This window comes from Ursus arctos, unplaced genomic scaffold (genome assembly GCF_023065955.2).
Source record: "Ursus arctos isolate Adak ecotype North America unplaced genomic scaffold, UrsArc2.0 scaffold_34, whole genome shotgun sequence".
NCBI classification, from domain to species: domain Eukaryota; kingdom Metazoa; phylum Chordata; class Mammalia; order Carnivora; family Ursidae; genus Ursus; species Ursus arctos.
In genome coordinates, this window is record NW_026623030.1 from 3,651,689 (window position 1) to 3,665,323 (window position 13,635).

At 54.4% G+C, this 13,635-nt stretch overlaps 2 protein-coding genes across 5 annotated transcripts; one reads left to right on the top strand and one right to left on the bottom strand.

The window, feature by feature from the left end:
* The first annotated feature begins 66 nt into the window (after positions 1-66).
* Positions 67-4,428, top strand: LOC113245958 (tubulin alpha-3 chain). Its single transcript, XM_026486335.4, has 4 exons — positions 67-277; positions 1,166-1,314; positions 1,633-2,313; positions 3,869-4,428. Exons 1-4 carry the CDS (start codon positions 157-159, stop codon positions 4,163-4,165), a joined length of 1,248 nt encoding a protein of 415 aa, XP_026342120.4. The 5' UTR covers positions 67-156; the 3' UTR covers positions 4,166-4,428.
* Positions 4,429-5,554: 1,126 nt separating this feature from the next.
* On the bottom strand, positions 5,555-13,110 carry LOC113245959 (mitotic-spindle organizing protein 2B). Of its 4 annotated transcripts, XM_026486339.4 has the most exons (4): positions 12,875-13,107; positions 12,499-12,647; positions 11,392-11,571; positions 5,555-5,813 (listed from the first exon to the last, which is right to left on the bottom strand). In XM_026486339.4, the coding sequence occupies exons 1-4, from the start codon at positions 13,036-13,038 to the stop codon at positions 5,656-5,658; spliced, it is 651 nt and encodes a 216-aa protein (XP_026342124.1). In that variant the 5' UTR covers positions 13,039-13,107; the 3' UTR covers positions 5,555-5,655. The 4 variants fall into 4 exon arrangements, with proteins under 4 accessions (XP_026342124.1, XP_026342122.1, XP_057162027.1 ...); XM_026486337.4 differs by lacking the exon at positions 11,392-11,571; XM_044379541.3 differs by lacking the exon at positions 5,555-5,813 and having other exon boundaries at positions 10,751-11,571; positions 12,875-13,110.
* Positions 13,111-13,635: the final 525 nt, after the last annotated feature.

The window sequence follows — 13,635 nt, forward strand, 5'->3', positions numbered from 1 at the left end:
GTGCTGATTGCCTTGCAAACAAGGAGGTCTCCATGTTTGTGTTCTGGTTCCCAGCGCGAGTGCATCTCTATCCACGTGGGGCAGGCAGGTGTCCAGATCGGCAATGCCTGCTGGGAACTGTACTGCCTTGAACATGGAATTCAGCCTGATGGTCAGATGCCAAGTGACAAAACCATCGGCGGTGGGGATGACTCGTTCAACACGTTCTTCAGCGAGACTGGGGCTGGCAAGCACGTGCCCAGAGCAGTGTTTGTGGACCTGGAACCCACCGTGGTCGGTCGGTACTGGGGCACTTGGGCGGCTTTCCTGGGACAGTGGGAGGGCCTCCTGAAGCCCCGTCCACATCCCCTGTGCTCCTTTGAACCCTTCCACAGAAAGGATGGGACGTGCAGGTATAACCCTGTGGCTGTGTTAGGTGAGAAACTACAGGGTTAGTGCTTCAAGGCTCCTCATTTAGGAGAACCTAATGTACAGAAAAAAGAGGGGCTGGTAATAGACTCGCTCGTGGCCACCTCAGACCCAGGCAGGTGGTTGCATAGACCCCCCCCCCCCCCCCGCAGGGTGCCTGGTCACGGCTCCCTCCTTAACCCTGTGCACATGGCCATGCTGGTGCACAAGAGTCGTGACCTGCATCTTAGACACAGAAGGTAAATAGAGGACATTCCTTGGGATCCTCCAGCTGAGAAGCCTGAGGTGGTGGTCAGGGAGAGCTGCACAGAAGGGCACCTTTCAGTGGCCACCCAGGAGAAGACAGAACGTCAGCCCAAAGTCTGTGAGACGCAGGCCCCCTAGGGTGCCCTGACGGGACTGCCTGGCGGAAGTCATGCTGACCTGGTGACCGTCTAGTATGTCAGGGCTTTTTAGTCACACTCTGACGTAGCTACAGTTGGGGAGAAATAATCACGGGTGTGCGGGTGTGAGCGCATCCCCTTCTTTGGGCACCAGTCAGAATGGACCTTGTACCTCCAGTTGACTTCACCTGCTAGAGCCACAGGTCGCCATTGTGGTCTGCATGTGACACAGAGACGTTTGCCGTAAGACACTGATGCTGCTGACCGCAAGGCACAGCATGTGTGTGGTAGATGCAAAGGGTCCCCGAAGCCCTCCCCCTCGGTGGGCTAACAACAGGCCTTAAAGACCCGCGGCCCACGCGTCCTCTTTGCAGATGAAGTGCGCACGGGGACCTACAGGCAGCTCTTCCACCCAGAGCAGCTGATCACCGGGAAGGAGGACGCAGCCAATAATTACGCCAGAGGCCATTACACCATCGGCAAGGAGATCGTCGACCTGGTCCTGGACCGGATCCGAAAACTGGTGAGGGGGCGCCGAGAGGGCTTCCTGTGGACGTCGCCCTGGACGGGAGGGTAGGCGGGGATGGGGACCGGGAGGTCACTTTGGCCAAACCCCAGGCCAGAATCTTGAGTCCACGTCTTCCTTCACGGGTGACTTCAGTGCAGCCATCGTCCGTCCATCTTAACGTCTGCCTTGCTTTGCTTCTGAGTGTCACGCGTGTGCGCTGCAGACGATTTGAACGCGTAGCGTCCTGCAGAGCAAAAGAGAAGTGACCGGGTCATTGGAGGTTGGGGGTGTGGCTTCTGCAGGCACTGACCCACGGTTTGTGATTTCTCTCAGGCGGATCTGTGCACGGGGCTGCAGGGCTTCCTCATCTTCCACAGTTTCGGGGGCGGCACCGGCTCTGGGTTCGCGTCTCTGCTCATGGAGCGGCTGTCGGTGGACTACGGCAAGAAGTCCAAGCTGGAATTTGCCATTTACCCAGCCCCCCAGGTGTCCACGGCCGTGGTGGAGCCCTACAACTCCATCCTGACCACGCACACGACCCTGGAGCATTCCGACTGTGCCTTCATGGTGGACAACGAAGCCATCTACGACATATGTCGGCGCAACCTGGATATCGAGCGGCCCACGTACACCAACCTCAATCGTCTGATCGGGCAGATCGTGTCCTCCATCACGGCCTCCCTGCGATTCGATGGGGCCCTGAACGTGGACTTGACGGAATTCCAGACCAACCTGGTCCCGTACCCCCGCATCCACTTTCCCCTGGCCACGTACGCCCCGGTCATCTCTGCCGAGAAGGCCTACCACGAGCAGCTGTCCGTGGCCGAGATCACCAATGCCTGCTTCGAGCCGGCCAACCAGATGGTCAAGTGTGACCCTCGGCACGGCAAGTACATGGCCTGCTGCATGTTGTACAGGGGGGACGTGGTCCCGAAAGATGTCAACGCAGCCATCGCCACCATCAAGACCAAGCGCACCATCCAGTTTGTGGATTGGTGCCCGACTGGATTTAAGGTAGGACTGGGCGCTGTGCAGTGGTTTTACCTGTCAGCAACAGCAGACCGAGCGCAGAATGCCCTTTGTGGGGCATACCCCCGTTCCTTGGCAGCCAGCCCCTTGGTCATAAATTAGTGAGCCAGAGTGAGAATTTATTCATTGGTGCGTTTTGAACTTCCTTCCTGAGTTATCACACTGTATACCTGTGGTGAGAATTTTTTTTAACAGAACAGGAAATTTTGGAACAATTTTTGTTCCTTTCTTTGGGTGGTGAATTAGAGTGTGGAAATGTAGTTTGGATTTAGAAATGTAGACATTTTCAAGGCATTTTGATAGTTTATGTGGATATTTGAAATTGGGGCATTACTATAAACATTGCTCTCACTAAAACCTACTTCATTCCACAGGCATATAGAAATTAAACCCAATTTAAATGTCCCATGCAGTGTTTGATTTAAAGAAAAACCTTGATGAATGTTTTGGGGGGAAAATGGCAACATATTTATTTGTCTTTTGGTAAGCTCAGCAATTTTGGCCTGAGTTTGCCTCCACCATAGTTTGTACCAACCTTCCATTTGATACAAGATAGGAAATTTGCTGTCATTTTGCAGCTTTGTCCAATACTTGAATACTAAACCCTGTCAGTGTTCTCCATAGGGTAAGATGGGCTTCTCTCTGCCTTGCTTTTCATGCCATCTCTGCTGGCTCAGACCTCACTGCTTCCTTAGCTAGCACTTTCTACTCTGGGATCAGGGGTCGGCACGGTTGGCAGACCAGCCACCTAATTTTATAAAAAATATTTTATGTGAACACAGCCACACCTGTTCATTGGTGTGTCATTGTGGCTGCTTTTGTACTGTATAGACAGAATTAGTAATCGTGACCGAGACCATGTGGCCTGCCCAGCATAGGATATGTGCTGTCTTGCCCTTCATAGACAATGTTTGCTGAGCCCGGTTCTAATTAATTGACCCTGTGTATTGCTGCCGAAAGCTCTGGTCACATTGTCCCCTGGTTTGGGAACTTGGAATGCCTCCCCTTTGGTCCCAGCCCTTGAATATCCCCTCCTTTCTCCTACTTACACACACATAGGCCACCTCCTGTTGCAGCGGTAGCTGACCTCTGACAGCGTTCCTGTCGTCCTGTGATGCACAGGCTGGCTCACTCGATGGGAAACGGGGGTATGATCTCCCCTCGTGATAAAACCTTAGCGCTCTGACTCGAGTGGAAGAGGTCTCAGCTACAGAAATGAATCCCCATCTGTGGAGAAAATAATATGTGAAAAATAGAAAGTAGTATCCCTTTTTAGAAGAAACAGTCCTGTTACCTGAGCATGTCCCATGGCTCAGGTTCTGGGATACAGCCCTTCAGGCAGCTTGGGCCTGAGCCAGGCTGGCCGGCTCCAGGGCTCTTTCTTCCCCATCGTCCTTGTGTAGAAACCAGCAGCCTGCTCACCTGACACCTCACCTGGCATGAAGAAGGCACCTACATGTCTTCTGTTTCCATGAAAGCAGCCACCATTTCTGGGTTTGACTGAAGCTTCACAGACTGCTTTCTTCCCCTTCTCTCACAGGTGGGCATCAACTACCAGCCCCCCACCGTCGTCCCCGGGGGGGACCTGGCCAAGGTGCAGCGGGCTGTGTGCATGCTGAGCAACACTACCGCCATTGCCGAGGCCTGGGCCCGCCTGGACCATAAGTTTGACCTCATGTACGCAAAGCGAGCCTTTGTGCACTGGTACGTGGGGGAGGGCATGGAGGAAGGGGAGTTCTCTGAGGCCCGGGAGGACCTGGCAGCTCTGGAGAAAGATTATGAAGAGGTGGGTGTGGATTCCGTGGAAGCAGAGGCCGAAGAAGGGGAAGAATACTGAGTGGGGGCGGGGCTGGCAGGTCTTCCTCTCCTCCCACCCCCTTCTGCCCCCCAGCAGCACATCTTGTTTCCAGTTGTTTCCAGTTAAATCTTCTGTACAGGGGGCGCCTGGGTAGTGCAGTCGTTAAGCGTCTGCCTTCAGCTCAGGGCGTGACCCCGGCGTTCCGGGATCGAGTCCCACATCGGGCTCCTCCGCTGGGAGCCTGCTTCTTCCTCTCCCACTCCCCTGCTGTGTTCCCTCTCTCGCTGGCTGTCTCTCTGTCACATAAATAAATAAAATCTTAAAAAAAAAAAAAGCTTCTGTACAAAACCTCTGTGAACTGTGGTGCACAGCAGGGCGCACTGCTCTGCCTCCAGGGATGGGTAGGACCGGAAGCCTGCTGGGCCACGTGGAAGGCTGTCCCAGGCTGCACTGTAGGACTACAGGGAGCACTGCTTACATCTGTAAGGAGCCACTGCTTATGTGACATGACCTGGGGGAAACAGTGTTTTCAAATCAAGGTTTCAGAGCCCAAAGATTTCCTACATCTAGGAAAATGGAGTTAGATTTTCAGTTGTGTTTGTCATTCCTCAGGTTTCTGTTAACGGCACATGGTATGAGTTTGGAACTGGAGTTTGAACATCTGAGGTCTGTGGAAGGGGTTGTTGACAAAGTCCCTAACGCTGTTGAGTCAAATGTGTAGGGTGAGGACATTTTTTAGGGGGGAAGGAGTCTTACTGGATTTTGCATGGCATTCGCAGCCCACGAGGTGAGCTCTAGGTTACAACACAATTCATCTTTGACTTTGCTGTGCCCGTACCCTGTATGACAACATCCCCCCTCCACACCAGACCCTTGCAGCTGAGCACCCTGGGAACAGTCTCAGCGAAAGCACTGCACCTTTACCTTTAACAAAACATGTTGACATCCATTTATAAAAGACCTAGGAATACAGTTGACCTTGAACAACAGGAGTTTGAATGGTGCAGGGCCAACTGTATGTGGATTTTTTACAGTATGGTAGTGTAAATGTATTTTCCTTATGATTTTCTTTTCTTTAGCTTCCTCTTATGGTAAGAAATACAGTATATAATCCATATACAAAGTACGTGTCAATCGACTTCATATTATTGGTAAGGCTTCCTGTTAACAGTAGGCTTTGGGGAATCAAAAGTTATACTCAGATTTTCAACTATGCAGGGGGTTGGTGCCCCTAACCCATGCGTTGTTAAAGGGCCAACTGTACAGATATTTTCTCTCCAACCTGACAATAAGGTACAGAAGGGTGAAATCACTGGTTTAAGTCACTTGGTTAGTTCAGCTGTAGCACAGCCAGGCCTACCAGGCAGAACTGATTGTACATCTTTACATATTAAAAAGGTAATAGAAAACAGCTTGGATGGACCCTCGGTTTTTCACAAAGCTTTATTACCAACTGGGGGAAGCCTGCGTAGCCTCTGCTAGGAGGCTGGCGAAGCCCACAGCTGGGCGGCGGGAGAAGTCTGCCCGTCTCAGGTGCTGCTCCGAGTGGGGCTCTTCCCCGGCCCGCCCCCCTTGGGCAGCCTGGTGGCACTGGGTTGTCGGGGCATCCTTTGGCCGGATCCTTCCCGGCCACCGCGCTCTGCCAGTGCTGGGCCTCCACTCAGAGCCGTGCTGCCTTTGTTTCTCCCTGAGCAGACACAGAACACAATCATTAGGAACCAGGGCAAACTCCACAGTGGGCACATTGACTACATTTGTGTTCTTTGCACATTACGTCTAGCACATCTCTGTCCGACCTTTGAGTCAGGAACCCTCTGTCAGCCCTGAGCCCTGAGGCTGAGGACTGCCTGGAGATGGCACATCCGAGAGAAGTCCTGGGCAGAGAGCAGGAGGCCCTCGGGCATAGGTCCTAGGACAGAAGCAGTGCAAGGAGCAATGGGGAAAGTCTGCAAGGCCCCTTTCGGGAAAGGTGAGCTCAGCTGGTTGACTCCTGCCCTGAAAAGTGAAAGGACTCGGCCGACCACCAGCAGTGCAGGAGGGCTCACCAGCTGGGCTGCTGCCTCCTGCCCCTCCTGGCGTTCCCCGCTCCAGATCGCCCACAGCTGAACTGATTGCAGTGATGGTGCAGGAGGCCCAACCATCAAGAGTGGAAGTCAGGCTTTTGGATTTGGGTCTCGGAAGCTCTTTCTCACAGGCGTTTCCCTACCTACCTCAAAGTATTTTGCAAACATTCGGAGGTCAAGCCTCTTGCTCTCAAGTTCAGCTACCGGATCCTGTGATTGGGTTCCTGCCAAGGCCTGAGTGCTCAACGAGACTTGCCCTGACCACAGGTAGTCACGTTCAGATGGAGACCACTGGCACAGATATCCCTTGACTTGTAATTTACTTACCTTACCCTCTTTCTGTGAAGACAGGAAAATCTGCAACCATACTTGGGCCAGAGCTTTATTTTAAAGGAATGGCTTCCCTGGCCTCAGGGTTTTGACAGCATTCATAAGACTGACAGGACACCACAGTAAACAAAACGTGCCCAGGGAGCAGGCTCACCCACTGGGTCAGTCACGGTCCATCCCTTGGCCAGGGCTCTTTTCCAGCCTGGCAGGGTCCACCCTGCAGACTCTGACCAGAGGATGTGTCCCGTGTTTGACCCTCAACTTCAATGTCAGTAGTCAAATAAATAGCCTACACTGAGGACATGTAGGTTTTTGGAGAAAAGACACCATGAGTTTTCTTGGGGGCCATGTGAAGTCATTCCTGTTTTCCTGTCTGTCATCTTGAACAAGGGGAGGCACCTGCATTTGCAGTACTGCAGACCCTGGCTCCTCCAGGACATCACACTTGCTTTCCAGGCTCTCTGCTACAACCACATTCTCCTCAGGATTCCTGCAGAGATGGGATAGCCCTCCTACAGAGCATTTCTGAACAGTTCCTCTCCAGAGCACAGGGGGTCTCTGCTGCCCAGTGGGCTGGAAAGGGTGACAGTGTTGGCACACTTGAAATTCTGACAGCTCAGATTTTCCCTTGCTTTGCCACCCTGAGCTTCACACTCAAGTGCTTGCATACAGTTGATTCAACAAAGATGTAATAACAGGTTACCCACGGCTGAGGGCACGTAGTGGGGTGAAGCTGGGCCAACTCAGCCTGCCGGTTACTCATTGAAAAGACAGACACAAAGTAGAGAGCTGTCACCACACATTTCCTTTTTCCTTTACAAATCCTGATATTCTACTCCTCACTGACTGGTCAGTGGGCAAGGATCCCGTCTCCTGCGAGGGCATGAGCCCCACCGCCTTGTAGCTCGCAACATGCTGTTGCCTACTCTGAGGCCATGTCCATCTCCAGGCTGGACCAGGCTGACTTAACTCCTATGTAGCCCCTGGCTTAATCCAGGGTACTTAGGTGCCCCGCAAACTCAGCTCGGGGCACTCGCTGAAGGACTTGCAAGTACAGCTCACCCCAGCAAATGGCAGGGTGGATCTCAGATGTGGGCCTGAGTCTGAACGTAGCTTTTCTTCAGCACGCCACACATCGGAATTTCCTCTCCCCCTCAGTATAGTGACCAGGGCCCTTCTGGAAACTCAAGGATGAGATTAAAGGAGAAAACAGCAAATAATGTTCATCTTTAACCTTGATGAGGCTGATAATCCCTGGAAATAAGACACCAATGTAACTTTGAGCCATAAAAGGCATTAAGAGCACCATCTAACAATGAAAGTAGACCATTTATCCAGCCCTGTGCAATTCTTAGAACCTTCAGGAATCATGTGCTCTCAGTTAGTGGGGAGACCCATGCAGGCCTCATTTTATGCAGAGCTGGGGAGGTTGAGGAGAGTGACATTCTGGTCTCAGGAAAATGGTGTGCAGGGCCTATCAGTGGTCAGACCTGCTCAGCCATGCACCCCTGGACCCTGCAAGAGACTTTCTGGAGCTGGTCCTATCTGCCCCAGGTCCCTGCATGGGGTAATTAGGGTCAGAGGGAATGGAGGACCAAGCTGAGCCAAAGGTGGGAGGGGTGATATGCCCCCAGGCCCCAATACCTGAGTGTCCCTCAAACAGTTGAAGACCATGACCACTGAAGGTTAAAAAGTCTGGCTTATTGTGTTATAAAGTTGGTGCTCCTCCTACCACTAAAATCTCACCGCATCCCACCCCAACCAAAACCCCAAATGCAACCCGAAACACATACCCCACAGCCGGGGAGCTGGCCCAGCCCGGTGGGACCCACTGTACCATTTACTTCTGGTGTGGCCCATGTGATCCTGACTCCCCATCCCCCGAAAGCCCTGCCAGCAGAGCTGGGGGGCTCAAGGGTTCACAGAAAGCCTGAGTGTGGACTGCTGCTCCCATCCTGCTTATGGTGCCCAGGAGCAGCCCTTCTCCTTCATGGTGCCAGTGCTCCCTTGTGCTCAAATGGGCTGGTGGGGCCGTTGAGGCCAAATATTAGTGACCATAAGTGCACCCCAGAAGCATACTGTGTGAGGAAGGAAAAGAACAGGGGCTGAGACAGCACAGCAGGCGCCCTGGATGGCTGACAAGGTCTGGTGGCCAGGGTGAGCGTGTGGCCAGGACCCTCCGTCACTGCTACTAGAGAGCCCGTGGGCAGGTCTACACCCACCAGCCAGTCCTGCTGCCCTTTCTGGCGGAGCACACAGGAGGAGCTTAACACATACAGAACGCAACGACAAGGACTCGTGTACCGTGGGCATGCACACATGCATCTTTAACGCTTACTGTAGCCTGTTTCTTGGGGGGGGGGGGTGACCCTTCCTGCATGTGTACATACAGCCCTGACTCAGAGTTTCGGGCAAAGTGTCGCCGTGATTTTTCTAGAATAGTGCTGTCCAATAGAAATATGATGTGAGCCACACAGGTCACTCATTTTCTTTTTTTTCTTTTTTTTTTTCTTTTTTAGGTCACTCATTTTCTACTAGCCACATTCAAAAGTGAAAAGAAACAGGAAATTAATTTAAATAATGTATTTTAATTACCCCAAATGTGCAATATTACCATTTCAACATGTAATCAGTATAAAAATTACTCGTGAGGTATTCTCTTTTTGTGCCAGTTCTTTGGCATCTGGGCATCTGATGTGTACGTAACCTTGCAGCGCGTCTCAGCTGCACCAGCCTTGGGGGGCCCGTGGCTTCCATACTGGACAATGAAGCTCTGTGTCGGGCTCACAGCTTCTGTACACCAAACTGCATCTTACATGCTCTGGGGGAACATCTTTTTAAAATACACAGTTTCCCTGGGCACCTGGGTGGCTCAGTTGGTTACATGGTCTGCCTTCGGCTTGGGTCCTGGGATCAAGCCCCGCGCTGGGCTCCCTGCTTGGTGGGGAGTCTGCTTCTCCCTCTGCCTCTGCACTCCCCCTGCCTCCCCCCCCCAGCTCGTGCTCTCTCTGTCTCAAAAAAATAAATAAAATCTTAAAAAAAAAAAGTATACAGTTTCCCTAAACTTCAACAGAGAACACTCAACCGAATTTTATTTTTCCTCAGTGACCACACCCCCACCAAGACAAGCATTTACGCCTCTGTGCTCTTGGGGTCTTCTGTTTCTCCATTTTCTGCCTGGTAAAGGCAGAAATGAGTGAGCTTATCAGCAACAGTCCCCAGAGGCCACCTGGATGGCCAGGGGACAGGAACCCAGATGACCTGCTGTGCCTGCTGCAGCTTATCAGATCAAACTCCTGAGTGGGGCCCTAGCCCCTGGTCTGCAGCAGCTCCACACCCAATTCCATGGGAAACCTAAGGCCAGTTAGCCCCAACAGCCCCAAACCTGCATCACAATCCTAGGCTACCACAGTCCCCCAGCTGATCACTCTGAGAACTCCCCTCGTTTTCTCCACCCTAGACCCTGCCCAAGCTCTGTGTGGATAGATTCTGTGCATGTGGCCTCAGAGCTCTTGGTCTCTGACAGCCTCTTCCTCTTGGCCACCACACGCTCCTGGCATGGCCTCTCAAGTGCCCTGTTCCCCTTCAGTGCCTCCCCACCAAACCCCCTTTCCAGGCTGCCCTCGACCCTCACTTGACATCTCTCCACAGCCTCCGTGTCCTCATATCCTGGTTGCTGGCTGCCCAACCCAGCAGACCCAAAGCCTAAGCACTTGAGAAAACCTCATGGGCCCCAGCACTCCACATGACTTCTATTCCTGTGCTTGGGCTCTCTCCCCACCTCCCTCAGAGCCCCTCTATGCCAGTGTTCCCAGTGCCAAACCCATAGTACCTCCTGACTCTCTCCCCTCCCCTCCCCTCCCCTTTTCCCTCCTCCAAGCTCAGGCCCACTCCCACCAGGGGCTTGGGCCTGCATCTCTGGCTGGGGCCCTCCCCACTCCCCCTACCTCAAAGGGCTGCAGGGCAACAGGACTCTGAACCCGCTTAATTCTTGCTGCTCCAGCGACACCAGCTACACTGGCTTCCTCCCATCTCTGCCACCACTGATTGATCTAGCCATCTCCCTCACTGGAAGGAGGACCTGTCCATCTCACAGCCCCCCTGAGTCCTCAGCCCTGAGAGCCAGCTTGGCACCCAGTCACTGGGTAAGCGAGCGGCAACACCCCCTCCAATGACGAGGGCTGTTTCCGGTTTCTCCCTCCTTCTGCCCATTGATTCCTCAACTCAGCCTTGTAGTCTACCCACCTCTGTCCTGACCTGCCCCTGGGCCCTCCCCCACCTGGCCGGCCTGAGCTCCAGGCAGCACCCACGACAGCAAGGTGGGTGACGTGAGGAGGAACATGGAGAGGACAGTCAGGGCACCCATAGGATCTCAGGCCCTCACACACCCCTGGCTCTGGGGCTCCAGCCTCATCACACGTGGCAATCCCTGGAAGGTACCCTTGGCTCAGGAAGCAGGCAGGAAAGGGCAATCCCAGCTTATCCTCTAGGCTACCTGTTCAGGTGGGCAACAGCATCTAAGAGGCCAAGGCATTTCTCACACCTAAGGCTTCATTCTCTATATCAAAGTAAAGGCTCTCCTGCCCCTCTGCCTATTGTCCTCCTCTGGAGTGAGGGCACCTCCACAGAGTACAAAGTCTCACCTCTGGGGAGCAGAGGGTGTTGGTCCCATTCTAGAAGTACTGCAGGTTGTCTCTAATAAACTGAGCCATGAAATCATGTCCCAGCCTCTAAGCTGTGTGGTAGGAATGGCCCATAAGGTCCTGCCCTTGCAGCTCGTCTCGAAGCTGCTCTGACTTTCTGGGGGCCACAGCAGTTTCCACAGAAACAAGAAAGAGCACCAACCCCCAGAGATAAACCAATAAACGCAACCTGCAAAAGGAGAGAACAGGCAGCAAGAGAACCGGAGGGAACCGGGGGGCCCTGGAGAGAGAGGCGAGTGCGTGGCAGCTGGGCCGTGGAGCAGAACCGGAGAGGCCGCAGGCCGCGGGGCCGAGGAAAAGGAGGGCCTTGCAGGGGGACTACAGTTCTTGGCAGAGAGAAAGGAGGCCTCTGGAGGTCAGAGAGAGACACAAAGAGAGTAGACAGAGCGTGGATCAGTAAGGAAGCCTGCGCTCCAGTGCCCAGGGCCTCTCAGGACAGGGGGCATGGGTACCCAGGGCCCTGGCACTCCCACCCACAGAGGCCCAGCCTGCCCCCAACCTGAACACCAGCCCCTTCTCAGGATGTCTGTGAATGCCTGAGCGCTTCTGGCCAAGCATTCAGAGCATGTCTGAAACTGGGAGCAGATGTGACACACCAGAAGGACGCAGCTGGAGCTCCACTGTGACACCCTTGTTGGCAGCACCTGCTTAGCCCCCAGTCGTGACTCTCAGGAGTGAGGAGGTCCCTGAAACTTGAGCCCAGTGTTGTGCCCACTCAGGCCTCTGTACCCCGTGTGTTTAGGGCAGCCTGGGGCTGCCATGCTGACCCGTGTCCTGCAATCTGAGAAAGGAAGCTCAGCTGCCTACGTTCCTGAGCAGCACCTGGGCCCAGATAGGGTACAGGCGAAGAGGGGGCAGGAAGGCCTCACCCTGGCCCACTCCCTGAGCACTTTCCTTGAGGCTGTACACACCATGAGAACAGGAACCAAAACCACCTTGTTCCTGTCTTTGCGGAATGGAAGCTCTTCTCCCCAAGGAGGTAGGCAGAAGCCTAGATGAGGCCTAGCCTGCTTGGGGCACCCTGGACACCCATTTTGCATCCACCTGATCTGAACTCGCACATGTGCACTCTCAAGGGTAGCAACGAAGATAAAGCTGGGGACTGGAAACCAAGAGGGGAGCCCTTGGATGGTCCCTGCGGGTCCGGGGAGAAGACCCACAGTAGGACCGGGCCACTCAGGGCCAAGCCTGCGTTGTGCCTGGCGCTGCCCACTTCCCTCCCCTGCCACCCACCCCCTGAGCCGCAGGGGCAGGGAGCACCGGGCCCAGATCTGACCTCGGGTCTCGGGCACGCTTGATGTGGGCAGAGACACGGCCGCAGGGTCCTGGGGCTCGCCCGCCAGCCTCTGCCCAGCACACATGGACTTGAGCATCTGGAAGACGGCGAGGGGCGCCACGTTCAGCTTCAGCAAGTCCACCAGGATCCTGGAGAGAACACACGCGGTGGGCAGTGAGCCCTCCTGACGCTCAGGCCTAGGAGGGCCACCTCCCTCAGGACGCCAACTCTACTCTGGACACCCAAAGGAGTCGGAAAAGGGCGGGAGGGCTCCTCCAGACCAAAGGCAAGGGCTGGGGGGCAGGGGAGCGGGGGAGCAGAGGCACAGGGTCTCTCGGGGTAGGACTAGCGCGCACTCCCACCGGCCCGCGCTCACTTGAACACGTCGGGGTCGATGGCGCCGCCCGCCGCCTGCGCCAGCTCGTACAGTTCCATCTCCTCGGCGCTCAGCACCTTCTTCCGCCGCAGCGCGAGCTTCTGCAGGGCCGCCTCCAGCCCCGGAGGCGCTCCCGGCCCGGGCCCTGCGCCCGGCGCAGCCATGTACCGGGCCAGCGGGAAGGTGAGCGCCTCGCTCTCCCCTCTGCCGCCGCCTCCGCCGCGCCCCTCCGCCGCCCCCACAGCGCCCTCTACTGGCCCCGCCGGCCTTTCCTTTCCCTGCGGCGCCGCAGAAGGCAGGGACCGGTTTGTCTCCTCTCTGCTCCTTGATCCGCGTTTACCTGCGGGATTAGACGGGATAAAAGCAGAAAGATGTTCATCTTTAGCCCCCAAGGCTGAACTATAACCTGCATAGTTTTGATAAGGATCAAATAAGTACCGGCTGCTACATTCTTGAAGGGTCTCATGACTGCCTGTATATCTCATCGACAGTTAATATCGCGCTGAATGATAAGCACCAGAGAAATCTTGCGAAACTAGCTTTAGGACCAGAAATTCCAAGAAGACATTTATGATCTAATACTGCCTGCACGCCTCCTCCGCCTTGAACACTAAGCATATAACCACCGGCTTCATACAGCAAAAGTGCAGCAGTTTCTGCCTATGGGTCCTGTCCCTGTGCTACTGCAACGAACTTTCTAAGTTGCACCAATAGTCTCAATTCTTTCTTGACGATTGCACTCAGTGATCCTACAATAGGGA